The 13,746-nt window shown below is 35.4% G+C and overlaps 1 protein-coding gene and 1 long non-coding RNA gene across 4 annotated transcripts in view; one reads left to right on the forward strand and one right to left on the reverse strand.

Annotated features, from left to right (window-relative positions):
- Window positions 1-7,799, reverse strand: LOC128672469 (uncharacterized). Of its 2 annotated transcripts, none has more exons than XR_008404972.2 (4): window positions 7,730-7,799; window positions 5,367-5,499; window positions 3,265-3,362; window positions 1-627 (listed from the first exon to the last, which is right to left on the reverse strand). It is a non-coding gene; the product is annotated as an uncharacterized LOC128672469 (long non-coding RNA). The 2 variants fall into 2 exon arrangements; XR_008404973.2 differs by having other exon boundaries at window positions 5,367-5,496; window positions 7,730-7,769.
- Window positions 6,574-13,746, forward strand: part of LOC128672467 (synaptic vesicle glycoprotein 2B-like) — a 23,590-nt gene continuing 16,417 nt past the window's right edge. Inside the window, exons 1-2 of one of the 2 annotated variants that reach the window (XM_053749623.1) lie at window positions 6,574-6,736; window positions 11,708-11,782. In XM_053749623.1, the coding sequence (XP_053605598.1) occupies window positions 6,703-6,736; window positions 11,708-11,782 (109 nt within the window). In that variant the 5' untranslated portion in view covers window positions 6,574-6,702. Of the gene's footprint in view, window positions 6,737-6,936; window positions 6,956-11,707; window positions 11,783-13,746 lie in introns of those variants that run through there. The other variant, XM_064436158.1, reaches the window with a different exon arrangement.

Genomic DNA, 13,746 nt, shown 5'->3' on the forward strand with positions numbered 1-13,746 from the left:
TTTACGAAAAATACATGCTTAAAAGTAATAAAATAATGATAACATCATTTTACTACTTTTAAGCATGTATTTTTCACACATAAGTGTGAGACGGTCAACAAAAAAAAAATGGATGAATTTTTGCGATGCGTGAAAAATCAAGTGTGCAAGGTCCTTAACTCGGTGAAAGTAGCCATAATAAATCTGAGACATGCAAAAGGTTCGCAATTCGGGTTTATTATAACGCGATGTAATTGGAATAAGGTATTTGGAATTTTAAAGTTAATAACCGCAGTTTCTTAAAATAACTTTTTTTAAAAAGAATTGCAATTTATTTTTAACTTTTGACTCGTGAGAATCATACATATCAGGAGCTTCTAATATTAGTGGAAGTAATCAATCAATCCAAATCCTCCATTTATAATTGGTATAACTATAAAAAATATATAATAAAAGCATGATTTGTAACAATGGTATTATAAATTTGATCACTTCACTTCACTTTTTAATTTTATGGCTCCATCGTTTGGCCAAACGATGATTTTGCCAAGGTCAAGGTTGAGAAAGACACTGTAATTATTACTAAGAATTATAATCGATTAAAAATTCTACAGCGACAACTGACCGGTGTCCAAGAGCAGGGGAAATCTAAAACAACACAACATAGCTTTATAGTTAGTAAAATTTGATCATCTCTAATTAAAATGATTTTTTTTTTTTTTCTTTTTTTTATTTTTTTATTAGGACAAATCACGCAGATTGAGCTAGCCCCAAAGTAAGTTCGAGACTTGTGTTATGGGATATTAACTCAACGATGCTATATTTTATAACAAATACATATATAGATAAACATCCAAGACCCGGGCCAATCAGAAAAAGATCATTTTCCATCATGACCCGACCGGGGATCGAACCCGGGACCTCTCGGTTCAGTGGCAAGAACTTTACCATTGCGCCACCGAGGTCGTCAAAAGCGGAGACCATAACCTGTGTGTCAAATATTATTATAATCAGCTCAGCAAATGATCATGGATTAATGAACATACAGATAAAATTGTCATATTAAAAAAAATATAATCTCATTTACTTATAATTATGCCTGTATGTTATAAAAATAATGTCGCGTCTGTCTGTATGAATTGATAAACTTAAAATTATAGATCGTGTGATTCATGAGGTAAATATATAATTTATTATGGTTTTAACTGAGCTAAGCCGTGGTGGTGTAATGGTTAAGACACCCGCCTGTGGATACTAACTCATGTGGCACGAGTTCCTATTTGTGCCACATGAGTTTGTATACCAATCTGACTCATGTATAGTAGTTTTCATCGACCATGAATTTTGAATGAAAACATCATGAGGAAACTTGCACACTGGTTGATTATTAACTTGTGTGTGAAATGGAGAAGGCAATGGCAAACCACTCCATTAATAACGCCAAGAAAGTTGTTGTGTGTGTTTCTTACCACATAATGACCACAACCCTCAGCCATGAGGAATACGACTATGAAGAAGAGAGCTAAGTCAGGACAGGTGCTTTTATGGTTTAGTGATCTGAAAATTCTGATCAAAATTCAATAGAAAAAAAATGTTATGCCAGCTACACACGTCGCCGAACTCGGGACACACGCCGACGCGAATGAGCAAACATTGCGTTATTAGTATGAGTGCATTTATTTATTTAGCGCAATAAAAAATAAGCAATGAGTTACGAATACGCCAAAGTTTGTTACTGTTCGACGAAATGTGCAGCTGGCCATTATGTCTTAGAGAATTGCTCTCGGTCGTCATAATTATAAAGTACATGAGATACCAGGGAGTTTGGGTCGGTTGACGTTGAGTCCAAGATCAAAGTTCGTTGGTCGATAGCAAGGTATGTTAGTTTTTGGGCACGTACAGCAAACACATTGCGAATCGCTTTATTCTTACTTTTGTTTCTGCGAATCTATCCGAGTACATTCGTCGTCAATATTGGCTCCTGAATTTAGTTTTTTTCCCTAATTTGTGTAACTGTTTGAATAAATTATCTCTTCCTTTGATTGAGTCGAAGTGACTATTACAATTTATTTTTTCGATGCAAATTCTAATTATATTAACAGCTGTATTCACAGATATTTACAATTTTTCCGTAGCTGAGCGACAAACAACGCGCGTACGAAACTATTGGGCATAAAACATTGCGATTTGGTACCTACGGTAGGTACCTTAGGTAATGTAGTAACAATGAAAGAGGATTTTTCAAAATCTCTAAGACAACAATGTTTTTTTCATTAGCCTTTTAAGTTGCGACTTAAATCTACTTTATTAGGAATTATTAATTAGTTTGATGAAGTATATCTTGCATAGTGGAGAAATATAGAGAAACGAATCTTGGGCGCGATCATCATCACCATGGGGTGGCGCCATCTTCGAATTGAAGTTCAGCATACGGAAACCGATAAGACACGGGCGCGATAAGAGAGAGTTAAATGGCATTAATGTGATAATATTAATGACAAAACCACAACACATTGTTTGATGCAAAAAGGTCTGGTAAATGTCAGTGACCAATGTGACAAACTTTTCCACACGACTGTACACATTCGAAGCGAAGGCGCGGCGTCCATGTTACCTCGATACTTGATTTACGACGCGCCTGTACATATCGCTCGTATGTACGTACGTACAGTCGTACAGTGCAATAACATCATTGTGTGTAAGTATACACATATTGGAAAAATTATATGTGTTTATAGAATATGTAGGTGCTGTAGCTATAGTGCATTCAGTCTAGCGAGAGTTAAAGACAATTGTAAATTAATCACAAATGGAGTATCAATTTTACAATCAATGAATCAAACTAAATAAATAAGTTTTTACAGAAATGTCATTTTTGACACCAACTGTCAACCAGTGTGCAAGTTCCTTACGATGTTTTACTTCATCTAGAAGAGGAGCAAGTGGTGGTATATGAAAACTACTATACGTGAGTCGGATCGGTATACAAATTCATGTGGCATGAGTAGGATACGAACTTGGAACCTGTCGATCACTTATAGGACGGTCTTAACTACTAGATCACCAGCGCTTTAAAACTGTATTTAATAAAAAATACAAGAGAGAAAATTCTACACGACCTGCTACTGGAAGATTTTTTTATATAAATAATTAGTACCTTTGTACATTGGTTCCTATTTATCAGTTTTATATTTAGACTGTTATGTTTTGTATATAAATAAATAAACTGACCAATCGTGGTCCAGTGATGTCAGACATATAAAATTATTGCATCAACACACTTACCATCAGCACATTTTCTTCGCTTCTTCTGCCAGGACCGTCTGACAGTAGTCTGAACCTGACTTTCCAAATCTACCGGGAAAAGTCGTGAGGTCCGCGCCCTAAAATAGGATCAACACATAACTTTTACAATGTATCCAGTATGTTGTTATGTAGCCCTTGTATAATGTATCTTTCTTGTATTAATTTTGATTAATGTACTTATTTTCGTGCAATAAAGTTATTACAAACAAACAAACAAACTTTCCTTGGATGTCATACGCAATGACCAAAAAAATATAAAGCCTTGACGGCTGACAACAACTGCAGCTGTTAACAATAGCATATCAGAGAGTTGACGCGAGGCGGCCGCTGTCGGTCATAATATTACAGACGAATTTTTGAAAATTTTCAAGCAGATTCAGATCTTTGGCGCGTGATATCCGAAGATGACACCGGTAACACCCAAGCATTAGAGATATAGCGGAAAGAGAAATCTAAAAAAAACATATTTAACCATTTTTACCGAAAATCTCGTCGGAATACAAGCTGGTGTTCCATTAGCGTAACACAAAAACGGGTTTGGATTCCAAAATAGATTGTATTGGAACACAAAAGCTGCAGCCTAATTTCCTATCATTGTGTCAAAACTCGTCATCCTTAGACAAGATAATAACATCACAATGGACGTCGTGATACATGTAGACATAATAATTGAAATCATAATATCGGAACGGTAGGTAGCTACAGGTATTAATAATGTTTTAAGATCACTATAGATCTTAATTTTTCGTATTATCCCAACTAATATTATAAATTCGAAAATAAGTTATATTTGTTTGTTTGTTACCTTTTCACGCATCATCTACTGGGCCGATTGTTATCAAATTTGGTACACAGGTAGAAAATAATCTGGAATAGCACATAGGTTACTTTTTATCCCACAATTCCCACGGGAGTGAAGCCCCGGGGCGCAGCTAGTATAATATAGTTTCGTAGGAAACAAACGCCTGGCTGTACAATTTCCGTCCGGGCTATGCCGCTCCCGCCTGGCCCTGGCAGAAGGCAAACCCAAGAAATGTTGGCTTGATATCGTCTAGGGTGATATGCGTGTCAACGGTCTGGTAATGGTGTGAAGTGAAGACGAAAATTAAGCAAAGCAGTCCCTGAGCTCCGACGGTTAATGCCATTGGAAGTTACCGGGAAAAAAGAAAGCGAGAAGAGAGAAAATAATCACTTTTCTCTTTCTGTTTGACCCCTATGGGGCAAACCTAATATGCCGCCATAAAAGTCTAAATCATTGTTAGAATAAAGTTAATTTATATAATATTAAAAATTAATTTATATAATATTAAAAATAGTTATTGTCCACGCCTACGTCCGTAGCAAAAAGTAACCTAACTTCAGCGTGAAACTTTTTAATATTAGTATGGTTTTCTTACGACAGAAAACAATCTTTGCAGGTCATCTAAATAAGGAAGAGTTTTTTTTAGTTAACTCGGAAAATGTAGCTGATTAACTACCGTTAAATCTAATTAGATCTTATTAATTAAAAGACAAGACAGTTTTTGACTGACTGCACTTCCGAAAGTGAATCCCTATGGTTTTTGTCACTTTTATATCCTATATGTCGACTGTGTCACTTACTTTCGTCACCTTCATGCCGTGTTCGTAACGGTGGTGGGCCAGTGGTTAAGACCTTGTGTAACGAAAAGTCCCTGGTTCGAATCCTACCCGTGTCACATGCGATCGTATAATTGTATTACTTGATTAAGACCAAATTCAAATTCAAAATTCAAATTCAAATCATTTATTCAGAAATTAGACCTTCACGTGCACTTTTTCTCGTCAATTCTTATATTTATAGTTATTTCTCACAAGCTACAAACTACTGGCATTTCGGAACGACCATTGCTGAGAAGAAATGCCGAAAGAAACTCATTTGAACAGTGTTGGTCCCTATCATGCCAGATCGGCTTACGAATATTGTTTCTTACAATGTTTTTTTCTAATAATATATAAAAGTACATAATGTACATAGTCAAAAGGTATATCAAAACAGGTTATGATTGTGATTCAAGTGCTGATTATAACGTATATATATATGTGAAACACAATTAACTTACATAAAAATATATGAGAAACGAGATGACCAGTTCCCTCTGGCAGCATTGTTCACGAGTTGACTCATGGGTCAGCCATCGCGTAGCTCAACCATAATAGACGGAACCTCACGACCCGGCCCACGATCTCCGCCTGCTTCCGGTGAAGGAAAATATCGTGTGAAAACCTGAACTCAAGTTGATGATTTATTAGCATACGTATGATGGAGAAGACAATGCATTGCATTAATATTGGCAAAAAAAAAATGTTTTATTCCACATCATTACCAAGAAAATCAGTTACAAGGAATACGACTTTATTCTTGAATGTTAAGTAATTTGCTGATATTTGCTATCAACAGTTTTCTTGCTCAAGAAAACGGCTAGCTGCGCCCCGGCGCTGCGTTCCTGTCGGAATTTCGGGATAAAAGTACCCTATGTGTTATTCCAGGTTATATTCTACCCGTGTACCAAATTTTATAACAATCTGTTGACTAGATTTTACGTGAAAGAATAACAAACATACACACATACGTACATGCTCACAAACTTTTTTTAATATTAGTAGGATTCACTTAGATATAACTAGAGCATAGATAGTGTAAATCTAGAAAGCACATCAAAGGTATTTAATAAGTTGGCTCCATCAGCTGACCAACCGCTCCGGCTTTCACTTCCTCTGAAACACCTCATTATACCGCCATTTGCAATTATGAGCGACTTATGAGTTAATCATTATACAGAATTTTCCTTACTCCCAAGTTGTTGGTTTACATTAGGTTCGATTTCCCAATGAGCGTTGACGTCATATAGTCGCCCGGTAGGAAAAATACAGGGAGCCAACATTTTGAGGTTTTTTTTTTGTTGAACCTGGGATTCGCGGTATCACAGCCCCGAATTAATCTGAAAACACGTTAAGGCGTGAGATATTAGGTTCGATTTCTGTTTTATAAGTTTAATTACTTGCTCCGTTCATTTTCTTGAGCAAAAAAACTGTTGATAGCAAATATCAGCAAATTACTTAACATTCAAGAATGTTCGGTACTAAAAGCCATTTAGAAATCAACCAAAAATATTTCTTTTCTTCAGCTTCAAAGATATAAATTATGTCTATAACATGAACTATCGATTCTAAGATTCAACAGAAGCCACTTCTATATTTTTATTGACGCAAGTTGACCGTTGCCGCTTCTGTACTTTTATAGCTCTTTTATTTACAATGCCACGGTCATACACACGGCCAGTACGTTTGAGCGGTCGCGTAGCGCGGTCCCCAGTGCCTTATCGATTTTGAATTTCGAATTCGGAACTTCGATGGTGCGGAGAAAAGTTTTGTAAATAGTGCCATAGATTTATAAACATGGTCTGCAAAGTGACGCCTAGAATTAATAGTCGTAAGTACTGGACTCTTTTTTTCCAGAAAAGTGTGTTTTGTTTTTCATTCATTAAAAAAAAAAACAATTTAATTGAATCCGATTTATTTTATTTTTTACATTGTAACATTTAATTATAAATTAAGAAAGATTTGAGCACTTAAATTGTAACAAATTTAAAAGTTAAGGGAAATAAATAAAAGTTGAAAGGACTAAATCAACAAAGTTACGTATTGATACGTGAGTTACTATTGTTTTTTTTTTTCTGTGGTATAAAAACTGCGTACACTTTATCTTGATTTTTCAGATTTTATAGCATAGAACTGCTATATAATATATTTTTGTTGCAGTCAAAATAGAACATACTTACACGTAACAAGTTTTTTTATAACGAAACACATTAACACGTTATGTGGCAATAAGAAAATTATATAATTTGATGATTAATGATCACGTATGACATTACGTACTTATTATATTTTTCAAACATAAATTACGTAATAAAACAATATGCTAACTAAGCAAAACAATAATCTATAGAAAGTAGAACGGTATCATGTAACACGCTGAATATAATGAAGTCATTATGACTCAGTGAAACAAAATCAATGAACCATTATGGCTCCGCTATTGACTGAAAATTCGTAAAAAAAAAGTTTAGAGGCACCACCGTCGCGAATATAACCAGAATCATATCATAAGCATTTCTCAGCAAAATCCTGCGTCATTACAGAAATTCGACCGCAACGCGCTCCGTCAAACCTTTCAACAATAATCAAATATTTTTTTCTTTTGATTATATTTTTTAATTTTAATATTGTAATTTGAATTATAATTTGAATGAATTTAAAAAGAAAAAAAAAACTAAATTAATTCGAGAGCTAAATGGTCTGGATATATCGACTTTATCAGAAGTGAGTGTTTGAAATCAATTTATGTTTTAATAGCGTCACTATGCCAGTTTTAATTTGAAAAAATATTGTAATGAAAAATGTCAGTCAACCAAGACTTTACCTGTTATTCTTGGTTCTTGTCGACGTCCTGGCGTGTGGTTCCCGTCCTAGAATGTGACCATTCCATATCTTCCCGTGGATGTCGTATGAGGTGACTAAGGGTATAAAACCTTGTCAATTAATGGCAACAATGTAATTTTTTCAATTGCAAAAGGGTTGACGCGGCCGGTCTTGAAATCACAGCGGCTTAGGGGCGTTATAGAAGAGTTTGCAACTGGAAATAAGACGAATAAGCGAGAGAGCTCATCTCAATATAATTGCATGAATTGAAACATCCAACAATAATACATGCTATTATTTATAGCATCGTCATGGCGCAAAATGTCCTTTTCTCATAATGTCCTTGTGCGTTTTAGATGATAATTTAGATAAGCAACTGATTAAAACTGTTTTTTTTTATTAAAAGGACATTTTGAGAAAAGGACATTTTGAGAAAATGACATTATGAGAAAAGGACATTATGAGAAATGGACATTTTGAGAAAAGGACATTATGAGAAAAGGACATTATGAGATAAGGACATTATGAGAAAAGGACATTATGAGATAAGGACATTATGAGAAAAGGACATTTTGAGAAAGGACATTCTGAGAAGTGGACATTGTAAGAAAAGGACCTTTTGCGCCAAGATTGTCTTCTCCATTTCACACATTAATATAATCAACTAGATGTTAGATTACAATAGAATAGAAATGAGTTTATTCAAAAAACTACAGACACACACACACAATAACCAAAAAAGAAAATTAAGAAAAAAAAAAAAAACGTGGGCAAGTACAAAAAGTGATTATGGGTGTGTGTGCTGTGTGCTACCAGTAATCTAAACAGGCCACAACTCAGTGATGTTATTACTCCAGGAGCAATACACTGATTTTCAGTTGGAGCCTTTACTACTAAGTTAGGTGCTGGTGCGAGACACGAGTGCAGTAATATAGTGCTTAAAATATCCTAATGAAATGTATACTGGGATACCACGATACACTATGTTAGCAGGGTGCTCATCATTATAACTAAACACTGCGTGAGTCAGATTCTAATTTAATTTTATAGAATTCTCTTCACGCTTAACCAATTCTCTTGAAGTTTCGCATACATGAACTGCATAAAATAAATGTTCCCATTAAAAAACTAGATGTTGCCCGCGGATACGCCCGCGGCAAAAAGTGGCCTATGACCCTTTCCAGCTCTTCAACTATCTCCACGCTAAAAATCATCTCAATTCGTTGCTTGGTTCCGACGTGACAGACGGACAAACAAACACATAGACATTTATATTATTAGTATGTTGTCATACTCTAGCATTAGTAGCATTCGCTCTCCCAGCTAATCATAAGTATCTTATTATACATGAGTAGGATTTGAACCTGGGTCCTTGAGATCACAAACGCATCTGCATCTAATAGACTAGACTTCTTCTTTTCACATACTAGCATGTTTCTGGATGCATTTTTAGCTGTGACAAATGTGTGTGAAAAATTAACCTTTATATTATAATGAAAAAATATTACATTTTGTTTCTAATCACAAAATAGAATTAACAACATAAAAACATTAAATTATATTAATATAAACTAGAAACTCTCCAACTTAAGAATAACTTACAAATACTATTTACAAATACTTATTATTAAAAATATCTAAGGAAGCCCTCTTAGGCAAGGTGCCCATCACACAGGCAGCATTCCCGCTCTGAATTGCAATGGGAATTCGCTATGCGAGAAAGCTACCCGAGCGAGGGTCACCTGTTGGCTCCCTCAGTCGTTTGCTGAGCTCTCTGTACCCTTAAATTCTGAAGACAGGCTTTGACGTTAACCCTTTTTGAGAATGCTGTTGCTGCCATAACCTCCACATAATGGCTACAACTCTCAAATTCAAATTCAAATCATTTATTCAGAAATTAGACCTTCACATTCACTTTTTCTTGTCAATATTTATAGTTATTTCTCACAAGCTACAAACTACTGGCATTTCGGAACGACCACTGCTGAGAAGAAATGCCGAAAGAAACTCATTTGAACAGTGTTGGTCCCTATCATGCCAGATCGGCTTACCATTATTGTTTCTTACAATGTTTTTTTTCTTTCTAATAATATATAAAAGTACATAATGTACATAGTCAAAAGGTATATCAAAACAGGTTATGATTGTGATCCGAGTGCTGATTATAAGAATGAGAATATATATATATATACATATATTCTCATTCTTGAGAGTTAATTGTGTTTCACATCGATATATATATATATATCGATGTGAAACACAATTAACTCTCAGTAATGAGGGATACGAATGAAAAAGACAACCATGTCATAGTGCTTTATTTGATTATCAGATGGCGAGACTTTTTATCCCTTAGTCGCTTTTTACATCCATGGTAGGTTAAGGAGTGGTCTCTGAGGTCTATTAAAGCGCTGGTGGTTCAGTGGATAATACGCCTGTGATGAAGGCTACCATACAATATTCCGGTTGGTAATATTTGTTAAATAACTTATACAAATCCACGATTCGTGTAGGATTTGAATCTTTGACCGGTCTAATAACAGGCGGGCGTCGTAACCACTGATCTACCACCGCTTTTTACTAATAGCTTGACCATCTAATTATAGGATTAATGAGGTTTCTGTTTGTGTTCGCTATGACATAGTTGCATTGTCTTTGTTGATTGTAGTGTGGAAAATATTTTAGCATGTGGTATCGCTCCAAATTCTCCCATACAAGTTATTATTATTAATAGCTTTTGTAGTAAAAATTTCATAGTAAAATCTTGTTCATTCTTTAAGAAAAATGATGGAGATACTCTTCATTTTTACCAATTTTGAGCTTTCTATTTTGCATTTTTTTATTAAGTTCCTTAGAATCTTTCAGCCCCCTTTTGAAAGGGGGTGAAAGATTCGCTTTTAAGGGTTAACTTTTAGAAAAATTTGTAACACGTATTCGTTAATTTGTTGTAAACAACTAAAATCCAAATTTTCAAGTCACTTACTTCAACGGAGTAGAACTTTCATATAAAAGTTTTTCATCACATTCACCCCCTTCGGGGTGGAATTTCCAAAAATCCTCTCTTAGTGCTCACCCACCCTCCCCAGGGAACCTACACGCCAAATTTCAGCTTCCTACGTCCAGTAATTTCGGCTGTACGTTGCCTGTCAGTCAGTCAGTCATTCACTCAGTAATACAAGTGTTTTATATATATATATATATATTGCCTAGGCAACTGATAGACAATAACTTTAGACGAATACAAATTCATTAGATGGTCTACCACGAAACACGTAGCACCTCATTAGAATTATCTATTATACAATACGAAATTACGCCATATTTAAACATGACATAGTTAATTAGCTGCCCGTAGCTTCGCCCGCGTGAATTTATCTGCAAAAGTGAAATACACATGATTTTCACACAAAACTTTACTCCTCATTAGTACATAGGGAAAAAAATGATTACAATTGATTTGAAGTTGATTGATTGAAGTATGTTTGCACGGGGGACGAAATTTCATCAAAATCGATCTAGCGGTTTAGATACGAACAGAAAGATAGATATACTTTCACATTTATAATATTAGTATGGAAGTATGGATCTAATAATTATAATTGTACTTGCTAGGTACTATATTTTTATAGCCTGGGAAATGAAAAAATATTTTTTTATTGTCACATAACTTCACCGACATAAAAAAGGTACAACATTTAATAAATTCGTATACAACTACAATAGTCTTCTGATGGTAATAGATTTAGAGCCAAGCCACATTGCTACCTCGTGATCCGTTGCGACGGCGCAGCGTGTTGCGGCTTCGCTATGCTCCGTTGTTTTACATGGGTTTCAACATTGACGTGCGTCAATATATGTTGAAACGTCATACAATTCCTTCATTGTGCTGCGATAGCGTAACGTAACAATAGAGCCTGGCTCTTAGATTTATCTAGCTGTTTTACCTGGCTGGTTGATCATATTGTATGTTTGTCTGCAGCCACACGTCGAGGGAACAATGATTCGCAGGACGCACAGCAGATGGCCGATTATGAAACTGCTCTGGATTCAGCAGGTTTGTACTACAATATTCTTGAGCTTTCTTCTTCATAGTCGTATTCCTCATGGCTGAGATCGTGGTCATTACATGGAATTAAACACACACAACAACTTTCTTGGCATTAGTAATGGAGTGGTTTGCCATTGCCTTCTCCATTTCACACACAAGTTAATAATCAAACCAGTGTGTAGGTTTCCTCACGATGTTTTCCTTCGCCGGGAGCAAGTGGTGGACGCTGAAAACTGCTATACAAGAGTCCGATTGGTATACAAACTCATGTGGCTCGAGTAGGATTCGAACATGGGACCTTTCGATCCTCAGGCGGGGGTCTTAATCATTACACCACCACCGCTTCTTGAGCCTTTTTTCTTCTTGAGCTTTAGCGAACTTGAAAAGTCCTTGGATTTTAAGGAATTCGTAGCCGAATGGTATAAATGGAGTCTTAAGTGTAAAATTTAAATGTCACCAATCCACCAGTCGGTTGGTATGTCACAGCCACTATTACTTAAATACACAGAACCTAAATACCAGATGTACCTATATTACATATATATGAACAGCGCTTTACGATTTTTACTAAAAGTCTAACAAAATTCAAATATCTTATTATTCAACTTAGGATAATACACATTACTTATTAACGTCAAAAATTAACTTAAAACGAAGTCTACCGCCGACTTCCGAAGCTTAAGAAGAAGCGGCGCAACAAACTTCACCGTAGCCTTTTCCCCAAGAACGTCAATTAACAGATGAGTTGAAACCATAGACAAAAGAAATATTGACATCATGAATCTGTCCCTGCAATTCCATGTTTGAAACATATAAATGCTCCCACACATGACACATATTCTTCAAAAATGAAAATCAAATCATTTATTCAGAAATCAGGCCTTCACCAGGGGTGTGTTCTCACTAGTTCCATCGGAAAATAGTTCCCGATGGAAATTCTCGCTAGTTGCATGGAACTATTTTCCGATGGAACTAGTGAGAACACACCTTCACAGGCACTTTTTCACGTCATATTCTAAACTGATGTCCGCGACTTCGTTCGCGTGGTCAAAAATTTTTTGGTAAGGAGTAAAAAAACTTTTTTAAGTGTCCCTCTATCCATTTCAAAATATTTTTACTGTTTTATTATATGTATGTATAGATTAAATGGTATTTACCAAAGCTACAAACTCCTAGCATTTCGAAACTACCGCTGAGAAGAAATGACATTTAGAACAGTTTTGGTTCCATAGATAATTTATTTTATCTATGGTTGGTTCATCCATCGTACCAGAAGGGCTCACCATTTTTAAAATATATTTTTTTCTCAGAAAGGACATGGTGAAAAGGTACTTATACTGAAACATATTATGATTACGATCGAGAGCTGATGAAAAAAATAATATATAATTAACCAAACGAAATACTTTAATAAGAGATCGAGCTGACCAGTTCCCCCCGGCAGCACCCGTTCACGAGTTGACATGCATGGAACTGAAAATGTATGCGTTCGTATTGCACCGGCCCTATTCCTTCCACATATAACCTGTGGAGATTTACCAGATATTATTAGTCTTTATTTCCGCTAATCAAACCTTACGTGATCTTATTAATTTATTTACTGATGCGTGATCATTGAAGTCTTCTTACCACGTGATTGCAGAATACCTACGCGGACTGTGACGTCATCACATTTAAATACGTGTGAAAAATATTTTTCATTATATTTTTAACCACCGACGGGAAAAGAGGGGTGTTATATGTTTGCATGGCCTGCCTGTGTACATGGTACCGTAGCTGCGGTTTTTTTATTTGATAGTAAATTTTTATGCGGTGGTTCTTAGATATGTTTGATTAAAATCGGTTTAGCCGTATACAAGTTTTAGCGAAATTAATATTGAAAGTCGGCGGTTTTGTCTAACAAGTAAACTTGTTATTATTAAGGTAACTACTCCACTAACTAATCAGCCATGACTACGAAGAAGAAGAAT

This window comes from Plodia interpunctella, chromosome 9 (genome assembly GCF_027563975.2).
Source record: "Plodia interpunctella isolate USDA-ARS_2022_Savannah chromosome 9, ilPloInte3.2, whole genome shotgun sequence".
In the NCBI taxonomy this organism is placed as follows: Eukaryota; Metazoa; Arthropoda; class Insecta; order Lepidoptera; family Pyralidae; genus Plodia; species Plodia interpunctella.